The sequence below is a fragment of the Dipodomys merriami genome, unplaced genomic scaffold (assembly GCF_024711535.1).
Source record: "Dipodomys merriami isolate MVZ:Mamm:240054 unplaced genomic scaffold, mDipMer1.0.p SCAF_7, whole genome shotgun sequence".
NCBI classification, from domain to species: domain Eukaryota; kingdom Metazoa; phylum Chordata; class Mammalia; order Rodentia; family Heteromyidae; genus Dipodomys; species Dipodomys merriami.
The window spans coordinates 30,674,565-30,695,367 of record NW_027206290.1 but is presented as its reverse complement, the minus strand read 5'-3'; the positions used below and the strand labels follow the sequence as shown (position 1 = coordinate 30,695,367).

The 20,803-nt window shown below is 42.5% G+C and overlaps 1 protein-coding gene across 1 annotated transcript in view; it reads right to left on the bottom strand.

Annotated features, from left to right (window-relative positions):
* Nucleotides 1-20,803, bottom strand: part of Eeig2 (EEIG family member 2) — a 58,135-nt gene that overhangs the window by 5,527 nt on the left and 31,805 nt on the right. The window contains exons 4-10 of the mRNA XM_070006169.1: nt 20,206-20,322; nt 16,840-16,886; nt 12,470-12,573; nt 3,129-3,224; nt 2,809-2,998; nt 2,571-2,698; nt 1,518-1,587 (exon numbers count right to left, since the gene is read on the bottom strand). Of these exons, the coding sequence (XP_069862270.1) occupies nt 1,518-1,587; nt 2,571-2,698; nt 2,809-2,998; nt 3,129-3,224; nt 12,470-12,573; nt 16,840-16,886; nt 20,206-20,322 (752 nt within the window). The remainder of the gene's footprint in view (nt 1-1,517; nt 1,588-2,570; nt 2,699-2,808; nt 2,999-3,128; nt 3,225-12,469; nt 12,574-16,839; nt 16,887-20,205; nt 20,323-20,803) is intronic.

Here is a 20,803-nt window from a genome sequence, read left to right as displayed (position 1 = left end):
ACAAGTATGGACAGATAACTAAGCTTTCTCCAGTGGAGTATAAGTTGAAGGTATGTCAACTTGTGCTGCATTTGCTTAAAAGGAAATTGCTTGCCCTGGACTAGTTAGTAGCTCTTTCACTTTGACAATCAAGTTAGGAGGCTGGTGATGGAAAAAAATGGGTCAGTGAATCACCTTCCAATGAATGTGGGAATACTAAAAGACATAAAACTTCTAAGCTTTGTTAGCAAAGTAACTCTGAGCTAGCTATTTAATTGATGTCCTCAGCAACAGATGGTTTTTGTTACTGTTATATCTGTTCTCTCCATTGGTTCCTGGCTTTCTACAGCCCATCTATTTATACAAATGGCAGCTGACTTTGTATTTCTGGATGAGGACCGTTCTTCCCTTTTACGGAACCACCTTAGTTATCAGAAGGAGAGCTACCTTTGATTCATAGGAATTAAAGGAACCATGGTGAGCAGCATTCATAGAGACTTCCAAGTAGGTTCTGCTTTTGGTCTTGTCTTAACTAATTAGAACCTAGACACACACTGGACAAGGCAGCATAAGGAAACAGAAGTCAAAAAAGAAAGTTCCACTACAGCTCTAGTTTGTTATCTTAAGCAATCTTCTTAGCTAGCAAGGCTGACAGTCTAAAGGGAGTCAGACGAAAGAGGACAAAGCTGCCCAGGGCTAGAATTTGCGGGTGAGAACACTGGAGAAGAGAGTAGGAGGAAATAATAGCTAGAGATTTTCTAAATTTCACTGAAGGTATAAAGGAAATCTTAAAAGTAGCTAGATATAAGACCAATCACATATAGAAAAATAAAAATAAAAATAGAAGCAGTATTTTTTCAGTACTGGCGCTTGAATGCCGGGCCTCAAGCTCACTTGATCGGAGCTCTACCACGTGAGCCACACCTCCAGTCTTGCTTTTCCTTGGTTAATGAGATGGCATCTTGGTAACCATGAGATGGAGTCTCATAAACTTTTCTGGCCAGGCTGGCTTCTGAGCATGATCTTCTTGATCTCAATCTCCTGAGTAGCTAGGATTACAGGTGTGAGCTTTAGGTGCCTAAGGATGTGTAGTCAGTCTGGTACTAGAGCTTGAACCCAGGGCCTTGGGCTCATTTGTTTGGCTTTTGGCTTTTTCTGCTCAAGGCTGAGCCACACCTCCACTAACTTTTTTTTTTCTGGTTAATTGGAGATGAAGAGTCTCATAACTTTGCTGGGCTGGGGAATCCTTAGATCTCAGCCTCCCGAGTAGCTAGGGATTACACCTGGGTCAAAATAATCATTTGCATGTCACAACTTGGCCATACTAGTCTTTTATCACTAATACATTCTGAAAGTACATCTTAGGAAATTAACAAATGAACTTATACAACAGAGTATTAACAAACCCAGAATAAGGACATGTGAGAGCCTCAGTAGGAACAGTAGTTCTCCTCTAAGTGCTATTTGTACTGTCTGCCTCAGTACAGTACTTGTGAATTTGTCAGTCTACACTAAGGCACTCTGCTTTGTATACATACCTGTTGGGAAGATGATGACTGCCAAAAGTTGTACTTCCACCAGGCCCCACAAATAACCTCAGACCTTCTTCTGCAATATATATTTAAAGTGCTCATTAGATGGACAATTATTAGATCATTGACAAATAACATGCCTACTGCAGTAATTCATATTTTACATTTTGGTTTGTAAAAGTGATAAAAAAATTTAAAATTCCAAAAAGCCCTACATATTTTAAACGTCATTTTTCATCAGCTTTGCTAATGATCTTTTTCTTTTCACTGAGTCATGAAGACAGCCCTTTCTACAAGTTTTCACAAGGTTTAATTTCTCTTTACAATTAGTTACTCATTGAAATGGAGTTCATTGTTGTGTCCTCTATCCACCCCAGCATGAATAATTGCACCTTTCAAGATGGTGGCATATAATTGTTCAGCTGTAGGAAAAACGCTGAGGAGGGTTGAAGGATTCTATTATTTCAACCCTCTCAACGGTGACAGTGACCAGAAACTCTGTTGTAAAGTATATGGATGTGGTAGGCACTGAAGCATAATTTAAAAAGATAATGAAAGCTTTCTTTCTTTTGTCTCTCCTGGGTGCTGGGATTAAACCCAGGCCTCACCCCTGCTGAACAACTGCTCTGTCATGAAAGCACACCCCTTTAAACTGATTTCTCTCTTTTTTGGGGGAGAGGGGGATGGGTACTAGAGTTTGAACTCAAAGCCTAGGTGCTGTCCTTTAGCTTTATCACTCAAAGCTACCACTTTCAGCTTTTCCCTGATCAATTGGAGATAAGGACTTTCCTGTACACACTAGCTTTTAACTGTGATCCTTAGATCTTAGATTCCTGATTAGCTAGGATTACAGGTGTGAGCCACTGGTCCCCTGCATGATCGCTTTTAACTAAAGTTTATTCTGTTCCAAACTCAATATTCAGTCACAGAAAAAAAAAAAAAAGAGCTATAAAGTGTAGATTTTTTTCATTGACATGCAGCAGTAGCCAGCATGGTGTCCTGCCTTTTCCCAGCTGCCCCCACGAGCCTCACAGGGCTAGACCGCAGCAACCTACACACCTTCGGCACTGGAGTCCAGGCTGAAGTCTTGGCTTTGCAGTATTTTCTCCACAATGTCATCTGCATCCACTCTGGTGTCATCCACTCGCTTCAGCTGAGATTCTACGGAGTCCTGTTTCATCGGACATCTTGGGAAACAATCACAGTTTTCCCTCCTTTTTATTAACTGTCATGAAAACAAAGGTTTTTTTTTTTCTCCCTCTCCAATTTAAATTTATCCTTTAAGCTAAAAAGATACCTGTTGAGCTTTTCAGAGTTTGTATCTTCTTTATCAGCCATATCAAGAGTTGATTCAGTTTGTTTTTGCTCAATTTCATCACATGGCTCGAGGATACTTTCAATTCCCGTTGAGGTACTTCCCACCGAAGTGTTTCTCCGGTGGCAGAACTCAGAGAAACTAGATGATCGGGAGTGACACGAGCTGTACCCTGTCAGAGAAAAACCATCTTGGATTTAATTCTAATAGCAGACACTATGTGGTCTAATGACTGCCCACACCATAGCAGTTTCAAGACCCCTCAGAACAACAAGGAATTCAGATGCACTGTGAGCCTCTACCTGATACTTTGGACTGCTGGCTTGCATAGCTCGATGTTCTGGAATGTCCACAGGCACCAAGTTCATCAGGAACAGATGCACTCTTTGCTGAAAGATCTGCAAAAAGCCACAACATGATGTTGCTAATACTACTAACAACTAGTTAATAGTTCATTTGCCTTCTGTAACTTCTGCCATGTTCATTATCATGAAGTTTACATGATGATAGGGTGGATAATGATTCCTTTAAATTAGTATAACAAAAAATAAAAGTTAAATATCTTAGTTTCTTTGAAGAATTCCAATGCTTTTGTAGCATTTAACAACACTGTTTTACAACCATTACAGTTTTGTGTTCATTTTATTTTTATTTTTTGTGCTGGTGGTCCTGGGGCTTGAACTCAGGGTGCTATCCCTGAGTTCTTTTATTCAATGCTCTACCACTTGAGCTGCAGCGCCACTTCTGGCTTTCTTGTGGTTTATTGGAGATGAGTGTCACAGGCTTTCTTGCCAGGATGGCTCCTAAATGCAATCCTCAGATCTGAGCTCCCTGAGTAGCTAAGATTTAGGTTTATTATTATAAATACTATTTTTTTTTTTTGTTAGTCATGGGACTTGAACTTCAGAGCCTGGGCACTGTCCTTGAGCTCTTTTGCTCAAGGCTAGTGCTCTACTACTTTGAGTGACAGCTCTACTTCCAGTTCTCTGGTGGCTAATTAGAGATAAAAGTCTTAGACTTTCCTGCCCCAGCTGGCTTTGAACTGTGATCCTTAGGTCTCACCCTCCTGAGTAGCTAGGATTACAGCTGTGAGACACTGAAGCCCCACCAATTTATTCTTCTTAGATTATTAATTGTACAAAAGGTTTCATGTGGTATTTCTTTCATGCATATACTTTGATCATTATCTACTCCATTTATTAATTTCATCTCTCTCCCCCTTTTTTTTTTTTACATTTTTAAGTGAGTCTCATTTATCTTTTTTTTGTTTTTTTGGTCGGTCATGGGCCTGGAACTCAGGGTCTGGACGCTGTTCCTCAGCTTTTTCACTCAAGGCTAGCACTCTATCACTTTGAGCCATGGTGCCATTTCTGGTTTTCTTGGGGTTAAGTGGAGACTTAACTTGACTTTCCTGCCCAGGCTGGCTTTGAATCGCAATCTTGAGATATCAGTCTCTTGAGCAACTAGCTAGGATTAAAGGTGTGAACTACTGGCACTGGTAATGAGTTTCATTTATTTTTTTAAATTTTATTTGTGAACATACTGTACAGAGGGGTTACAATTACATGGGTAGGATAATGCATACATTTCTTACCAAGCATTGCAGCCTCCTCCTTTGTTTACCCTTCACATCCCTTCCTAGCCTCCCCCCTCCCCCCTCATTTATTTTTATACCTGCATATCATTACACTTTGATCATATCTACCCTTCTATCATCCTCTTCTCCCCCCCCACTCCGTTCCACTGTCTTCCTCTCCCTTTTACATTCATATCATTTTGTTGTAAGGTCTAGATTCCACATATGAAGGAAAACAGGTGACATCTGACTTCCTGAGTCTGGCTTATTTCACTTAACATAATGATCTCCAGTTCCATTAATTTCCTGTAAACAATAAAATTTTGTTCTTTATGGCTGAGTAATAGTCCATTGTTTGTATGAGTGTATATGTATTATCACATCTCAGTCACATTTTCTTTATCCATTCACTGGCTGATAAGCACTTAGGCTGTTCCCTCACATGGCAATTGTGAATAATGTCTAACATGGGTGTGCAAGTATATTTATTTTATGTGAGTGGAATAGCAATATCATATGGTGGTTCTATTTTTTTTTTTTTTTTTTTTGCTTATGTGGTGCTGAGGAATTGAACCCAGGGCCTCAGGCATGCAAGGCAAGCGCTCTACCACTGAGCCACCTTCCCAGCCCCATGGTGGTTCTATTTTTGATGTCTTGAGGACCCTTCATATTTATTTCCATAGTGGTTACCCTAATTTACATTCCTATCCATCAATGAAATAGAAAAGTACCCTGCTTGCCCATCTTTCTTTGTCAATATTCAAAGTTTTTTTTTTTTTTATGAAATGGAATCTCAGTGGTTTCTTGTTTGCTTTTTTTGTGTTGGTATTGGGGCTTCAACTCAGGCTTCCTCACTCTTGCTTGGCCTTTTTTGCTCAAGGCTGGAGCTCCATTACCTGAGCCACACCTCTGTGAGAAAAGAGTCTCATGAATTTGCCTGCCAGGGCTGGCTCTGAAACACAATCCCCTAGGAGTCAGACGACTGAATAGTTAGGATTACAGATGTGAGCTACCACTGCCTAACTTTTCAGTGTAGTTTTGATTTGCAATTCCTTTCTGGCTAAGATGTTAAACTTCATTTCATTGTTACAGTTAGGTTTATCCTTAAAAATTCTCAAAAAAAAAAACCTGTCAGATCTTAATGTGGTTTTCTTTTTTCCCCTTCTTTTGAGACAGGGTCTCACTATGTAACTCAAGCTTGCTTCAACCTCACAAACCTGCCTTAACATCCTGAGTACTGGGATTACAGGTGTATACAATTACCATTCTCCGCCTCCTAGTGGTGATTTTTTTCTTTTTAAAGTTTTTTATTTATCATCCCTTCCCTTGCTCTCTCCCAGTTTTATTGTTCAAGTCAAACAATAAAGCATTTATTGAATCTGCTTGGATTTTTAAATATCTGGATGGAAATTATTTAATTTCTTAGTAATCAAAAGACAGAAGGCTCTGTCTTTTTCTCTGGGGTCAGGGGGAGGTAGTTATCTAGAAAGAATAACTCTGCTCCTAATAACATCTTTCCAATTCACCATATCCAAAAGTAGTTAGATTCTGATGACTATTATGTTGTCTGGTAGATACAAACATTGAGCTCTTTGCAGAAGACTATGGTGTGGAAGTTGGAGAAGTATTAGCCTAGTGAGAACTGAAGTGGAAGCTTCAGGCTTATGGTTGGAATCCATCACACACTTCCCCTTCTCCAGTGTCTGCATAAGGAAGCTCACACTCTGACAGGCTAAGTGACAAGACATGTCATTTAGAAAGTGATAGAGCCTGGCACTGGTGACTCAGGCTTGTAATCGTAGCTACTGAGAAGGCTGAGACCTGAGGATCATGGTTTGAAGCCAGTACAGGCAACAAAGTCCATGAATCTATTTCCAATTAACCACCAAAACCACCCCCCCCAAAAAAAAACAACAAAAAAGCCCCCTTAAGGAAAAGTGTTAGGCTCTGAGTTAAAGCCCAAGAGAAATAAAAAAAACAAAGAAGCAAGTGGCAGAGATGTAAAGGACCCAAGATTTTTTGGCTCCAAATCCCAAATGATAAGACTTAGGGCAGAAATGGACTCACACAGGGGCAGGTAATGTTCAAGAGTCTGTAGCTACCACAAGCTGAGTGAGAGCAGTTTTGCAGGGTACAGGGGTTCTATCTGCCTCTGAATGAATGGAGGAGACAGCGTTGCTAAGTATAAGATTTTCAGGTGGGGCTGGGAAGGTGGCTCAGTGGTAGAGCACTTGCCTTGCATGCTTGAGGCCCTGGGTTCGATTCCTCAGCACCACATAAGCAAAAAAGAAAAAAGCCGGAGTGGCGCTGTGGCTCAAGTGGTAGAGCACTAGCCTGGAGCTGAAGAGCTGAGGGACAGCACCCAGGCCCAGAGTTCAGGCCCCACTTCTTACATCTAGGAGTTTCTGTTCTCAAGCGTTGTGGAGTGTGTGTGTGTGTGTGTGTGTGTGTGTGTATGTGTGTGTGTGTGTGTGTGTGTGTGTGTGTGTGTGTGTGTGTGTGTTCTCAAGCGTTGTGGAGTGTGTGTGTGTGTGTGTGTTCTCAAGCGTTGTGGAGTGTGTGTGTGTGTGTGTGTGTGTGTGTGTGTTGGAATGGAATCCAGGCCCTCATACATGCTAGTTAAGCACTTCACCACTGAAGCATCCCTTCCCCCCAAATTTCTTTAGTGGCATTTTTTTTTTTTTAAGGAAATCTTGCTTCCTTAAAAATCTGTCAAGAGCAGTAAACAAAAGAACACTTTATTACTGTAATGTTAGTGTTGCTGTGCTAAGTTATAATTTGGGCTCTGAGGATAGAAGTTCCCTGGAAATTGATTATAATACTCTGTTTCCAAGTAGATGTACAGAACAGCAGTGCCAAAGCGGCTTGCTTCTAGTAATTCCCCAGTCATGTGCATATTCCAGATGCGAACTGTGTGTTTCTGGGTCCAGGCTTCTTCCACAGACTACAGAACTGTGATCTTTTCATTAGGGTGAAACATTTGGAAACTAGAACTGTTTTCAACTTAGAAGCAGAGAAAAGCAATTGAGTAATACAGCTATTATAGCAGCAGTTCTGTAAATGATACTGAACACAGAGCAACACAAACTGCCAGTCAAGCAAGCTCCTGCCACTGCCTGGCCCTCTGCAAATGTTTCCTGTTTCTGAACAGACTGCAAGTATCCCAGATATCTCCCTCTCTAGAAGGCCCAAGCCAAAGGTTAGCTCCTACAAAATCCACTCCAGGAAGTGGAGGTTTGTGGCTCAAGGGGTAACACACCAGCCTTGAGCAGAAGTGAGAAGATGAGGCCCTGAATTCAAGTTCCAGTACTGGTGTGAACAAAAACAAAAACAAGCAAAACATATTCAAAGAGCTGGTTTCTGAATGTACACAGAGCCAAATATTTATTCCTGCATTTGGCTCAGACCTAACTCATCCATTAATTTACAAAATTTGTTCATTTAATAAGTATTTCTTAGGCTCTTACCAAGTTAGGCCCCCAGGATATAGAGGAAATGAAGGTATAAGGGGCATATAATAAATAAGACAAGACATTCTTAAACTTTAGAGATGGAAGCAAACAGGATATAACATGGCAAGCACAAAGCTAAAAGCAACAAATGGAATCTACTAAGATCTCCAAAAAGCAGTGAAAGAGCAGGCTCTAAGATGGCACAAACTAGCAAGCCCAGAACTTGGGAGGCAGAGGCAAGAGAATCTGAAGTTGGAGGCTAGCCTGTAGTGAGACTCTGTTTGAAAAGGTAATAAACAGGGCAGTGTATGTCATACAATATGGTCATGGCTAATCCAGGACTTTAGCAATGAGCTAAAGCTAGGTGAAGAAGGAAAGGCATATAGCAGAGCATGCTTTGCTTGTAGGGGAGCAAACGGTTTGGTAAAGTTGGCCTACTGGGTAGTGGTATAGATAGATGACTGAACAAACTGAATTGGATACATGAGCAGAACCTGCTGATAGCAATCTTTGTATGTTTTCTTTCTTTCTTGCTTGCTTGCTTTTTTAAAATAGTACTAGGGTTTGAGCTCAAGGTCTTATACTTGCTAGGTGGGTATTCTATACTTGAGCAATGTCTTCCAACCCCTGAGGGAGTTTAAGGAAATAATTCAATGGCTTTAAGCAAGCGTGTGACAAAAATATGCACATCTTGAAATCACTGGCAAAAGCATGAACAGGGTGAAGGGTTGAAGGCTGAACATGACAGATGCTGAGCTAGCACAAATGTCAGAGCTCTATTACTAAGCAGAAGTTGGTGCTGGATATATGGAATTTGAGCCACCTGGGGATGCCCAGTCCACATACCTGATTTTTTTTTTTTTTTTGTTCCAGAATCGGGGATTTAACTCAGGACTTGGGTGCTGTTTCTTAGCTTTTTCACTCAAGGTTGGTGTTCTACCACTTGAACCACATCTCCACTTTCAGCTTTTTGCTAGTTCATTGGACAGGAGTCTTATTGACTTTCCTACCTGGGCTGGCTTTGAACCACAATCTTTAGATCTCAGCCTCCTGAGTAGCTAGGATTACAGGAATGAGCCACTGTGGCCCAGACATTCCTTAATTTTGACCACCTCCCTGGCCTTATGTTGGGACATAAAAGACCTGATCATGAAGAACATGGAGTCTGCCTAGGGAGGAAGACAGATGGAGTTCAATATCACATGTGACACAAAGCAGACCTTTCCAAAGGACATTCATACCATGCTATATGTTATATCCCTGGAGCTCAAGAGGGAGATCCAGAGTTAACACAGTGATAGTGTTTACCTATTTAACTATCATGTGATAGTTAAAATCTAAGGGCACTGGAAACACTGCCCAAGAAACTAAACCCTGTGCTCCTTTATAAGGAAGATGGAAGAAGATGAAGAAGCCTCTAAAAAGCCAGCAAAGGAATGATCAGAGGTGGGAGGCCAAGGAAGAGAAACCTCTAAGAAAGATAAAATAAAGCTAGAGGTGGTAGCATACATCTATAGTCTCAGCTACTTGGGAGGCTGAAGGAGAAAGTCAGAAGTTGAGGCCAGCCCTGGCAGTTAGTGGGAGATCATACCCGAAAAAAACAAAACTAAAAACAACAGGTCTGGGGGTGTGGCTGAAGCAGTAGAACATTTTGCCTAGTAAGTGTAAAGTCCTGGGTTCATTTCCCATTACTATTCCCCAACAAAAGGAAAAATAAGTAGCCAGGTCACTGATGGGGGAAAAATAATGCTTCCAGGATTTGACGATCATGTAACTGAAGAAGATAGAAAAGGCAGACTACAACTGCATTTCACAATGAATGGATAGCATATTTCTTTTTTATTTTTGGGTCCGGTCGTGGGGCCTGAACTCTGGGCCTGGGCGCTGTCCCTCAGCGCTTCAGCTCAAGGCAAGCGCTCCACCACTGAGCCACCTTCCTGGCCCCTGGATAGCATATTTCTGTAAATGAATCCTTTCTATAAACTATACACACATACACAATGTATATTCCATATATACTTCCAGTGATGATGTCCACAAATGCACACTCAGACATCTATCTATCTATCTATCTATCTATCTATCTATCTATCTATCTATCTATCTATCTATCTATCTATCTATCTATCTATCTATCTATCTATCTATCTGTCTATCTATCTGCCCTGTCAAGACAACGAGCAGCCTGCAGGTGTCTACAGGAGGACATTAAGTAGACAGAGAAGGCTCTAGGGCTAACAGGGTTTTGTTTTGTTCTTTTTTTCTAGAAGAAAGACATGCTGAAGGGAAGAAGCTAATGATAAATAAGGTTAAATAAGGAAATGTCATGGTCCCCCTTACCTAGAAGAAAGCATGTTGCTGTGTATTTGAACACTGGTCCCTAGTGTCACCTCTTTTCACTCTTTCAACAGAGCATCCTGCTCACATAACATGGGAAGGAAGCTTCCAAGTCCTTCTCCTCCACTCAGCTCAGCATCTTGTTCACACTATTTTGAACAACTAGAGCAGACTCTGATTAGGCATCTGCAAGTGTGCTGTGCAACCAGCAGCAGCAGCCTGACTGGGGAAGTGGAAGGGAGAACTTGTTTGTAATACACAATTTCAGATACCAAGCTGGGTCTAATGAGTCAAAAATTGGCTGCACTTAATATAATTGTTTCAAAGCCTTTCCATTTCCTAACAAATGGGGCAATGTCATTCTTTCTGATGGAGGCATAGAACTCCATTGTGTATATATACCACATTTTCTTGATCCATTCATCTACTGAGGGACATCTGGGTTGGTTCCATATCTTAGCTATGGTAAATAATGCTGCAATAAACATAGTTGTGCTGGTAGCTTTAGCATGGTCTTGTTTGTGATCATTTGGGTAAATGCCCAAAAGTGGGATTGCTGGGTCATAGGGGAGCTCTATGTAAAGTGAAGTAAGCCAGGCCCAAAGAACCATGGGTCCCATGGTTTCCCTTATTTGCAATAACTAGTATATGCCTGAGTCAAGCAGAAAAGGTCAGATAAATTGATGTTAGGGGAATGAACCCCAAGATAAGCATTCAAATGTTTTGTTTTTTCTTTCATGCAATTGTTTCTAACATATTTATAAGATGATTTCTATGTTGCTTTGTATGTCCCTCCCCCACGGTATAACCCCTGCTTTCACTGTATTTGATGTTGGTATAATTTGTGGAGGGGAAGGGCAAAAACAAATCATTTAACTAGGGATACAGGTGGACCCATTGCAACAATGAAATGTATAAGTAGTTATGTTGAAAAACAAACTTTACAAGTTTGGGGGGAGGGATCGGGTTGGGGGAGGTGGGGGGAGTATGGGAAGGGATGGGAAGGGGAAACAAAGAGGCAACAATGCTTGATAAGAAATGTACTCTCAGGCTGGGAAGGTCGCTCAGTGGTAGAGAGCTTGCCTTGCATGCATGAGGCCCTGGGGTTCGATTCCTCAGCACCACATAAGCAAAAAGAAAAAAGCCGGAAGTGGCGCTGTGGCTTAAGTGGTAGAGCGCTAGCCTTGAGCTGAAGAGCTGAGGGACAGCTCCCAGGCCCAGAGTTCAGGCCCTACAACTGGACTCCCCCCCCAAAAAAAAATTGGCTGCAGGCAACAGCAGTCTGGTTTAAAAAGCTCAAGTCCTCAAGATGATTTTCCCTCCTTTCGGTGCTGGTACTGGAGCTTGAACTCAGGGCCTGGGGCATTGTCAGGGACTGGGCACTGTCCTTGAGCCTTTTGTTTGTTTGTTCAAGGCTAGTACTCTACCACTTGAGTCACGGTTCCACTTCCAGGTTTTGGTGGTTAACTTCAGATAAGAGTCTCAGCCACAGGCTCCCTTGAACTGTGATCTTCAGATCTCCTGAGTAGCCCAGATTACAGGCATGAGCCACCAAAGCCTTGCTACCTTGGTTTTATGCTCAAGTCTGGCATTTTGCCCCTTGAGCTGCAGCATGGTTTCCAGCTTTTTGGTAGTTAATTGGAGATAAGAGTCTCATGGACTTCCTTGCCTAGAATAGCTTTGAACCGTGATCCTTAAATCTCACTCTCCAGAGTAGCTAGGATTATATTTCTCAGCTGCCCTCCAGGGATTCTAACACATAACAAGGCTAGAGAACTTCTGACAGAGGGGAAGTGATTGCTGAAAGAGAATCACACTTGAGAGGGGACTGGCAGGAATTTCTGGGTCGGTGTGGGAGGGTGGGAAACTCCTGGTATATCTGTGAGGAACAGATGCTGTCAGTGGGAGGCTGCAGCTTCAGTGGGGCTGTAGGAGCACAAACATCACTTTAGACAAAGAAAGCATTGGCCTAATCAAGGTGCTTACTGATCCCTTTCAAGTTATACATGTATAAAACTTTCATGCTCAAGGATAATAAAAAGTCATCAGGCGCTTTAATCCTAGCTACTCAGGAGGCTAAGATCTGAGGATCACAGTTCAAAGCCAGTGTGGACAGGAAAGTCCCCAATTAACCACCAGAAAACTAGAAGTGGAGCTCTGGCTCAAAGTGGTAGAGCACTAGCCTTGAGTGAAAAAGCTCAGGGACAGTGCCCTGGCCCTCAGTTCAAGCCCCATGACTGACCAAAAAAAAAAAGCTCATCAATTGACACATTTGTACCTGCTATTCCAAGGTGGACTTTGAGAGTCTCTCCGCCTTTTCTATCTTCTTCCAGAGACTCAGATTCACCAGCAATTGCTATAGACATTGATGTAGAAGGAGGCCTGTAAATAAACATTTTTAAGGAGCAGAAGTTGAATTGTGGCTGAGCATGAAAGTTTGAAATACAATTAGAGATTGGTGCATGCTTTACTGAGCTGCCTGGTAAGATTAGCCTTTTGAAGGTGAGAGCAATAAAAACAAACCAACAAATCACGTTAACTATTAAAAAATTCATGGGGAGCTGGGCACTTGTGGCTCATGCATGTAAACCTAGCTACTGGAGTCTGAGACCTGAGTGAGGATCACTGCTCTAAACCGGACAGGGTAGGAAAATTTGTGACACTTATCTCCAATTAACCACCAAAGAGCTAGAAGTGGAGCTGTGGCTCAAGTGGTAGAGATTGATAGCCTTAAGCACAAAAGCCTAGGTTCTGGGATCAAGATTGTTGAGTGCACACACACACACACACACACACACACACACACACACACACACACACACACACACACACACACACACACACACACACACACACACACACACACACACACACACACACACACACACTTCATGGGGGAAGGAAGGTTTCCTTTCTACAACAAAATAATGAAAATAGAAAAGACACTGCCTCCATAGAGCCCTGAGAGGGCTCACAGAAGGTATGATGGTGCATACCTGTAATCTCCAGAACTTGGGAGGAAGAGGCAGAAGATTGAGTTCAAGGCTAGCCTGAACTACAAAGTAGACCAACAGTTATATTTTCTTTTTTCTTTTTCTTTTTTTTTGGGGGGGGGAGGGTCCAGTCGTGGGGCCTGAACTGTGGGCCTGGGCGCTGTCCCTCAGCTCTTCAGCTCAAGGCGAGCGCTCTACCACTTGAGCCACAATGCCACTTCTGGCTTTTTTCTTTTTGCTTATGTGGTGCTGGGGAATCGAACCCAGGGCCTCAGGCATGCAAGGCAAGCGCTCTACCACTGAGCCACCTTCCCAGCCCAGTTATATTTTCATAATATACAAGAGCTTGTTTTTTTTTTTTAAACTGTATTCAGTATCTCATGGGGAAAATTAATATGTAAAAGAAGCACAAGAAGAATGGTGTCCTTCTGTCATAGTCATTAATCACTGATGGATGAGTCATGCCTACATGACCAAACTCCTCTCTCTCTTTTATTTTTAAAGTTTGTTTTCTGTTGAGCCACACCCCTAGCACTGTAAACTTTAATTATTTTTCAGATGGTCTCACATTTTTGCCCATGGGCCCATACTTAGACCACAATCCTCCTAGTTAAACCTTCCATGCAGCTGGAATCAGAGATGGGGACCATTATGTCTGGCTTATTTATTGAGATAGGGTCTTGCTAACTCTTTTGTGCAAGTAAAAAGTTAACTCTGGCTCAAACTATGATCCTCTGGATCTGTGCTTCTAGAGTGGCTGGGATTACAGGTATAAGCCACCCTGTGTTGTTTGTTTTCCCCAGCTTTTTTCTTGGGGGTAGGGAACAATAGGATCTCATTATGTAGCCCAGATTGATACTGAACTTGAGATCCTTCTGCCTCAGTCTCTTTAGTGCTGGGATTACAAGTGTGCACTACCCCACCTTGCTAGACACTGCTTTTTAAGTCACAGCAAGAGCTATTAAGAACACAACACAGATAGAAAGATGTAATATTTCCTTTTTTTTTTTTTTGTCGGTTGTGGGGCTTGAACTCTGGGCCAGCGTGCTGTCCCTCAGCTCTTCAGTTCAGGGCTAGCATTCTACCTCTTGAGCCACAGTGCCACTTCCTGTTTTATGAGTGGTTTACTGGAGATAAGACTTTCATAGACTTTCCTGCTCGGGCTGGTTTTGAATCCCAATCCTCAGATCTCAGCCTCCTGAGTACCTAGGATTATAGGCACAAGCCATGGGCACCTGGCTTTAATATTTACTTTTCTAAAGACATTCTCCTCAGATGCCTCATTAAGACCTAATGGACCTTCATTAAGAAGGTTGAATTTCCCCATTCAATTTACTCTCCCATTCTCTGAGGCTTTCACCCTCATTTGCCCCTTCATTCAACACCCCACTTCTATCCACTCCATCCCTGTCTTCTATTGCACTAAACAATATGGCAGAATGAGCAAGAAGCTTCCACAAACTTCCATGCTCACTATCTGCCTCAGTAGCTAGGTTCTCTACCCTCATCCCTCTGGGACAAGCCAAGGACACTGTCTTCCCTCTTTATCAGGTCACTGGCATCAGTACAAACACACTGTGCCAGCTCTCATGTGAAGAAACACCACCTGCCCTCCTTGGTAGCCACTCACTTATGACTCCGTTTCTGTTCCTTTTTATAGCAATTTCCTCACAACCATTAATTTTCTCCTAACCTCTTTCACTTGTTTTGAAAAGGCGAAGAGTCTTCTAGCAAATTGCTTGTCAAAGTTACCAATAACCTCTAGGCTACCAAGTTCCAAGGCCAGTTCTCAGCCTGCATCTTCAGCAGTGTATGGATACAGGATGTTATTTCTCTTTTGTTTTATTTTATGGTGCAGGGGACTGAACCCTGACCTTGGGCATGCTGGACAAGTGTTCTATTTGCTAAGCTGATGCCTAGTGTGGCTACTCCTTTCTCCATACCTTCTACACTTGGCTTTGCTTCCTCCCAGTCTCACTGCTTGACCCTCCCTCTAGCTTCTAGCCTGTTCTGTCCCACCGCTCCATCTGTGGTTCTTCCCTTTTCTTCCTATGTATTTTCTTTTTTGTCAGTTGTGGGGCTTGAACTCTGGGCCTGGGCGCTGTTCCTCAGCTCTTCAGCTCAAAGCGAGTGCTCTACCACTTGAGCCACAACGCCACTTCCAGTTTTCTGGTGGTTTATTGGATATAAGAATTTTACGGACTTTCCTGCCTGGGCTGGCTTTGAACCATGATCCTCAGATCATGGTTTATAGGATCATGGTTTATCAGGATTACAGGTGTGAGCCACCAGCACCCCTGGCTCCTATCTACTCTTTAGATCATTTTAGCAAGTCTCATAGCTCTAACTGCTCTCTATGATGGTGTGATGATTTCCAAATATCTATCCCAGCCTGGATCCTTCCACAGACACCTGGCTGTTGCTGCTGTTCAAGTCATCCCACTGGGTGTTAACAGGGCTCTCAAATTCAGCAGGTCCAACACCTAAACTCTCAACTGCTCTTCTTGTGGTTTCTTAATCAGTGAAAACACTTATCCTGTTAAAACCCACATTCTAAGTTACTGAAAAGAGTCATGGAATCTACCTACTTCTGTCCTTGTTCCCACAAACTGTCCATTCTCCATCTAACAGTCCCAAGTCAGGTGATTTTACTGACCACTTGAACGTTCCTTAGTCTTTAATCCCACTCAAGAGTGTAAGTGGGACGGTCTGTAAGGCCATCTGCACACAACAGACTTTTGGCAGTTGCCTGAACCTGGTAGCTCCTCTCTCAGGGTCTTTGTCTGTGTTCCTTCTACCTTGAAGGTTCTTTCCCCAGATATCTGCATGGCTTGCTTCCCACATTCTGCATGTCTCTGGTCCAATACTCTCTTGACTGGGGTCTTCCCTGGTGACTCAATGTAAAAGAGCATTTCTCTCTACCATTGTTGCCCTCCTATATTTTCACCAAGTCACTTATCTCTTCCATGTTGATATGCCATGTGGATTTGTTTCCTCTTGGGGTGTAAGATCCAGGAACTTAAGTATATTGCATTCACTGCTGCTTCTGTAGACTCAGAATATGCTCTCAAATGCACTAAGGCACTTAACAGCTACTTGTTGAAGAAATGATTAGTTTAGGTACACAGAAACCAACTGAAAAATTTCAGTTTGCCAGGCACCACAGCTTAATCCTAGCTACTCAAGATGGCTGAGATTGGAGGGTCTTGATTTGTAGCTAATGGAGGCAGAAGAGTCCCAATTAACCAGCAAAATTCCAAGGGAGGCATGGCTCAAGTGGTAGGGACAACTGTGGGCAAGAAAGTGGAAGGAGAGCATGAGGTCTTGAGTTCAAGCCCTGTTACTAGCACACATACACGCGTGCGCACACACACACACACACACACACACACACACACACACACACACACACACACACACACAAATCCAGTTAATTTCACCACCAACCTCAAAACCTAAAGATGACAAAGACCTACAGATTAAACAATTTAGAAGGTGAAGCAACAGTAACTTCTGTGAGGGTCAGGTCAATCTACCAGGAAATGAACTATTTGCCTGCAAAATTCGCAAATAAGATAGTTCACTACAAAAATATTACTGAAAATATATTTAAGCAAATTCAGACAAACAATCCATTTACTGGACATCAACTTACGTTTTAAAACATGGATCACCGGACATTAGCTGCATGCTGATCAGAACCTAGATGTATGAACAAGAAATGCCACGATTACAAAGGATGACTGGAGAGCGGAAGCACATCTGCTCCCCCCCCACCCCCTTGATTCCTCCACAGCACTTAATCTAATGGCTTCTAGCTAGAAAGCACTAAATGGCTGTTAAACATCATGGGGGGAGTATACCCAGCATTACTGCTTTACATAAGCATAGATTAAAAATGGTTATTAATATTCAAAACCTTGTAATTACAAAAATCAGACTGGAAAAGATGAGGGTAAAAACCCAGTGCTTTTCCAGTAACAACCACTCCTGGGGGTGTGTGTGATGCTGGCTGGTTTATCCATCTTTGCTCCTAGGGTCCTATGGTTGCTGTGTTGGGTGGCAGTGAGGATTTCAGCTAATCTGGCCTGTCTCCCTTCCAGCAATGTTTAGCAGGCAGGAGGGTTCAACTAGCTGGAGTTGACCATTACTTGGGGATGTCAGGAATATCAGTATGAATATAATCATAGCCCTCTGTATATCAACTCTATAGTAAAAAAAAAAAAAAGATAACCATGGGCCATGGAATGTACGCTGGATGAGAGGGATGTGGAAGCTGGCAGACTGTGAAGAAGTGGTAAAGCGAGAAGGTGAGAAGGTGGAAGACAGAGGAAGCTGGAGACAGAGGACTGGGAGCTAAGGAGTCGATGCCAGAGAGGGGAAAACTTTAAACTGAAACGTTGGAAATAGTGAAGTTGCCAGTGACCAAGAAACCTAGCATGAGATTGTAGGAATAGAATGCAGATGAGGAAGAAAATGTGGGAAGTGAGAAGTGTCAGCAACGTTTTCAATGAGCTCCCAGGAGAGAATATACTGCTAGCAGATTTGCACTCTGGTTTTAGCTGCTCCAGTCATAAAAGGTAGATAACAATCTTTGCCTACCCCTCCAGTCCTGTAATTTCATAGGGGTATGTGTAAGTGCTTTCAGAAACTTTAGAGCTATATAACCTTAAAATTATAAAACAGCCAGGCAGCGGTGGCTAACTAGCCTGTCATCCTAGCTACTCAGGAGGCTGAGATCTGAAGGTCACGGTTCAAAGCCAACCTGGGCAGGAAAGACTGTGAGATTCTTTTTTTTTTTTTTTTTAATATTATTTTATTTTGTTTGAGAACATACTGTACAGAGGGGCTACAATTACATGGGCAGGATAATGCATACATTTCTTACCAAGCATTGCAGCCTCCTCCTTTGTTTACCCTTCACCTCCCTTCCCAGCCTCCCCCCTACCCCACCCAATTATACCCCCCTCCCGCCCCCCCACCGGACTGTGAGATTCTTATCTCCAATAAACCATCAGGAAGCCGGAAGTGGCTCTGTGGCTCAAGTGTTAGAGTGCTCGCCTTGAGCTGAAGAGCATTCAGGCCCAGAGTTCAAGCCCCACAACTGACAAAAAAAAAATTTATAAAACAAACATGAAGTTTATAAAATGATACTTTTCTAGTTTCATTGTCTTCCCTCTCCCCTCCCCTTTTCTCCCTCCCCTTCTTCTCTCTGCCTTCAATTATCTTTTAAGTAGTTGTACAAATGGATTTCAATTAACATGTCAATTTCCATTTACTTTCTTTATAGCCACTGAATTTGTACAAATATAATTTCATGTATTTCCATTTCTTCAGAGCTATGTTTGTGTGTGTGTGTGTGTGTGTGTGTGTGTGTGTGTGTGTGTGTGTGTGTGGTGTTGTTGTCAGTAATGGAGCTTGATCTCAGAGGCTTACACCTTCTTTTAGCTTTCTGCTCAAGTGGTAGGCTGATGCTCTACTACTTGTGGCTCTCTTTCACTTCAGGCTGGTTAAGTGGAGATAGTCTCATGGACTTTTCTGCCTGGGCTGGCTTTGAACCTCAATCCTCAGATCTCAGCATCCTGAGTAGCTAGGAGTATAAGTCTTAGATACTCCCACCCAGCCAAATCTATGTATTTACTGAAATAATGTTTGAAAACTGTAGAGTTCTTCTGTGGTACCTCGGTTCCACCTCAGGGTCTTGATATGCCCTACCACTTAAGCCACTTCCTAACACATTTGCCTTTATCTTTCAAATAGAATGTCTCTTTTGGTTAGGGCTTGCTTGGGAACATGATCCTCCTATCTATGACCTTCTTTGTAGCTGAAATTACAGGTTAAGTATTACCATACCTAGCTTATTTGCTGAAATGAAGGGCATACTATTTTTTTGCTCAGGTTGGCTTTGAACTTCAATCCTTCTGATCTCTGCTTCCCAAGTAGCTATGAGGGTTTTAGGTGTGAGCTATTATGCCAGGCCTTGGTGGTGCTAGGGATTGAACTCAAGGGCCTTTCTGAGCCATACCTCAAGCTCACTAAAAACCAGTCTGTTTCTATTCTGAACTATGCTCTTTCTTCTTATTAGGTAATTTATACCACGAGTACTAATCTCACTGAATATGCCTATCAATGCTATTAAGTATATATTTTTTCTTTCTCTAAACCTAAGACTCCTGGTGGTACTTGAAAATAAATAGGCCACATGCCCAGATGTGGGTCAGACCCATTTTCTTCACTAGTCAAGAGGAAACCCCGTGATGTCTATAAACCCCATCTAGCTGGTTTTGGAAATGACTTTGGGGAGCTACAAACATTTTAAGGAGTTTATTCATCTTGACTCCCCTTCTCCCAGTGAGCACTCATGCTGTGGTAGTATGTGTAAGGTCCACCCCGGAAGGCGAGACAGACTCTTCCCTCCTCTTGGCTAAGTCTCCATCCAGTACCTGTGTCATCTAGATAACTGGCACACCTGGGCAGTCACCTCCCCCTCCTCCACCTGGGCTACCCCAGGTCATGCCTCCCCTTCAACTGGAGAAGGTCCCAAACCCTGAGGTCACATCTGAATTCAGTGTGGCCATACCTTCTCTCACCTTCTCCCTGTCCCTTCCCTACTTAAACTCAGGCCGACCTCGGCTTGCCTCTTTGGGCCACGTGGTCTCTACCATGTGCGGAGGGAGCAACAGTTCCACAATAAAATAAACTTCTCTTCCTGCCTGAATACTGCATGGCATTCTCTTTATCAGCTACCCAATTATATTTAATTTACCTTACAGTATGGACTTCTCGGAATGTTCACAAACTCCTCTGAAATACCTTTGATCGTGAAGGTGGCTGTCTACTACTTTCCACTGCTCCTGTGAATTGGACAGGTCTTTTCCTAGGCGGTGTGTATTTGTATTTCAGAGGTGTGGCGGGCTTACCACCTCAGCACTGACTCACATCTTGTACTTGAAGGCATGCACCCATGTGTCTTTATGGGCATAGAATCTCATCAGTCAGCATGTAAAGCTTGTGCACTTACTTTAAGAATGGAATTATCCTGTCTTGTATTTTTGGTATCATAGCCTTCCAGTAAGCAGCGACGAGTGGTATTTCCTGATCCAGCAAACTCTGCCAGGTTTAGATCTGCAAAGCCCAGCTAGGAAAAGAAAGAGAATTATATTAATAGAATATCTGGTAGGCTTCTATCATGGTCTCCTTAAAATAAGCATTCAGCCTATGTCTAGTCAAGTTTCCTCAAACAACAGTCCTTCCTAGTTCTTGCCATTTGAACACTCTTTTTCAGAGACTTTACCTGTGTTCTTAAATTGGCTTACGTTTTAACTAAAAATGTATTGCCTATCCTACTCTTGTGCTAAGTAACAAAACCTTTGATATCAGAGATTCATGTATTAAATGTAAATATTAAAGTAAATTCATTACCCTTACATTTAAACCAATGCGTATCACACAATGAAAACCATTCTAAGTAGCAGTGGTGCTCACATCACATTATAAAAATGCTGACAAGTCACAGTCATTTGTATGCACACCCTCCTCTCTCTATTCTGGTTCCAGCTCTATGCCTAGTTACCAAATGGGGCTGCAGGCTCTTCTGTTTTCAATCTCCTTTAAGAACT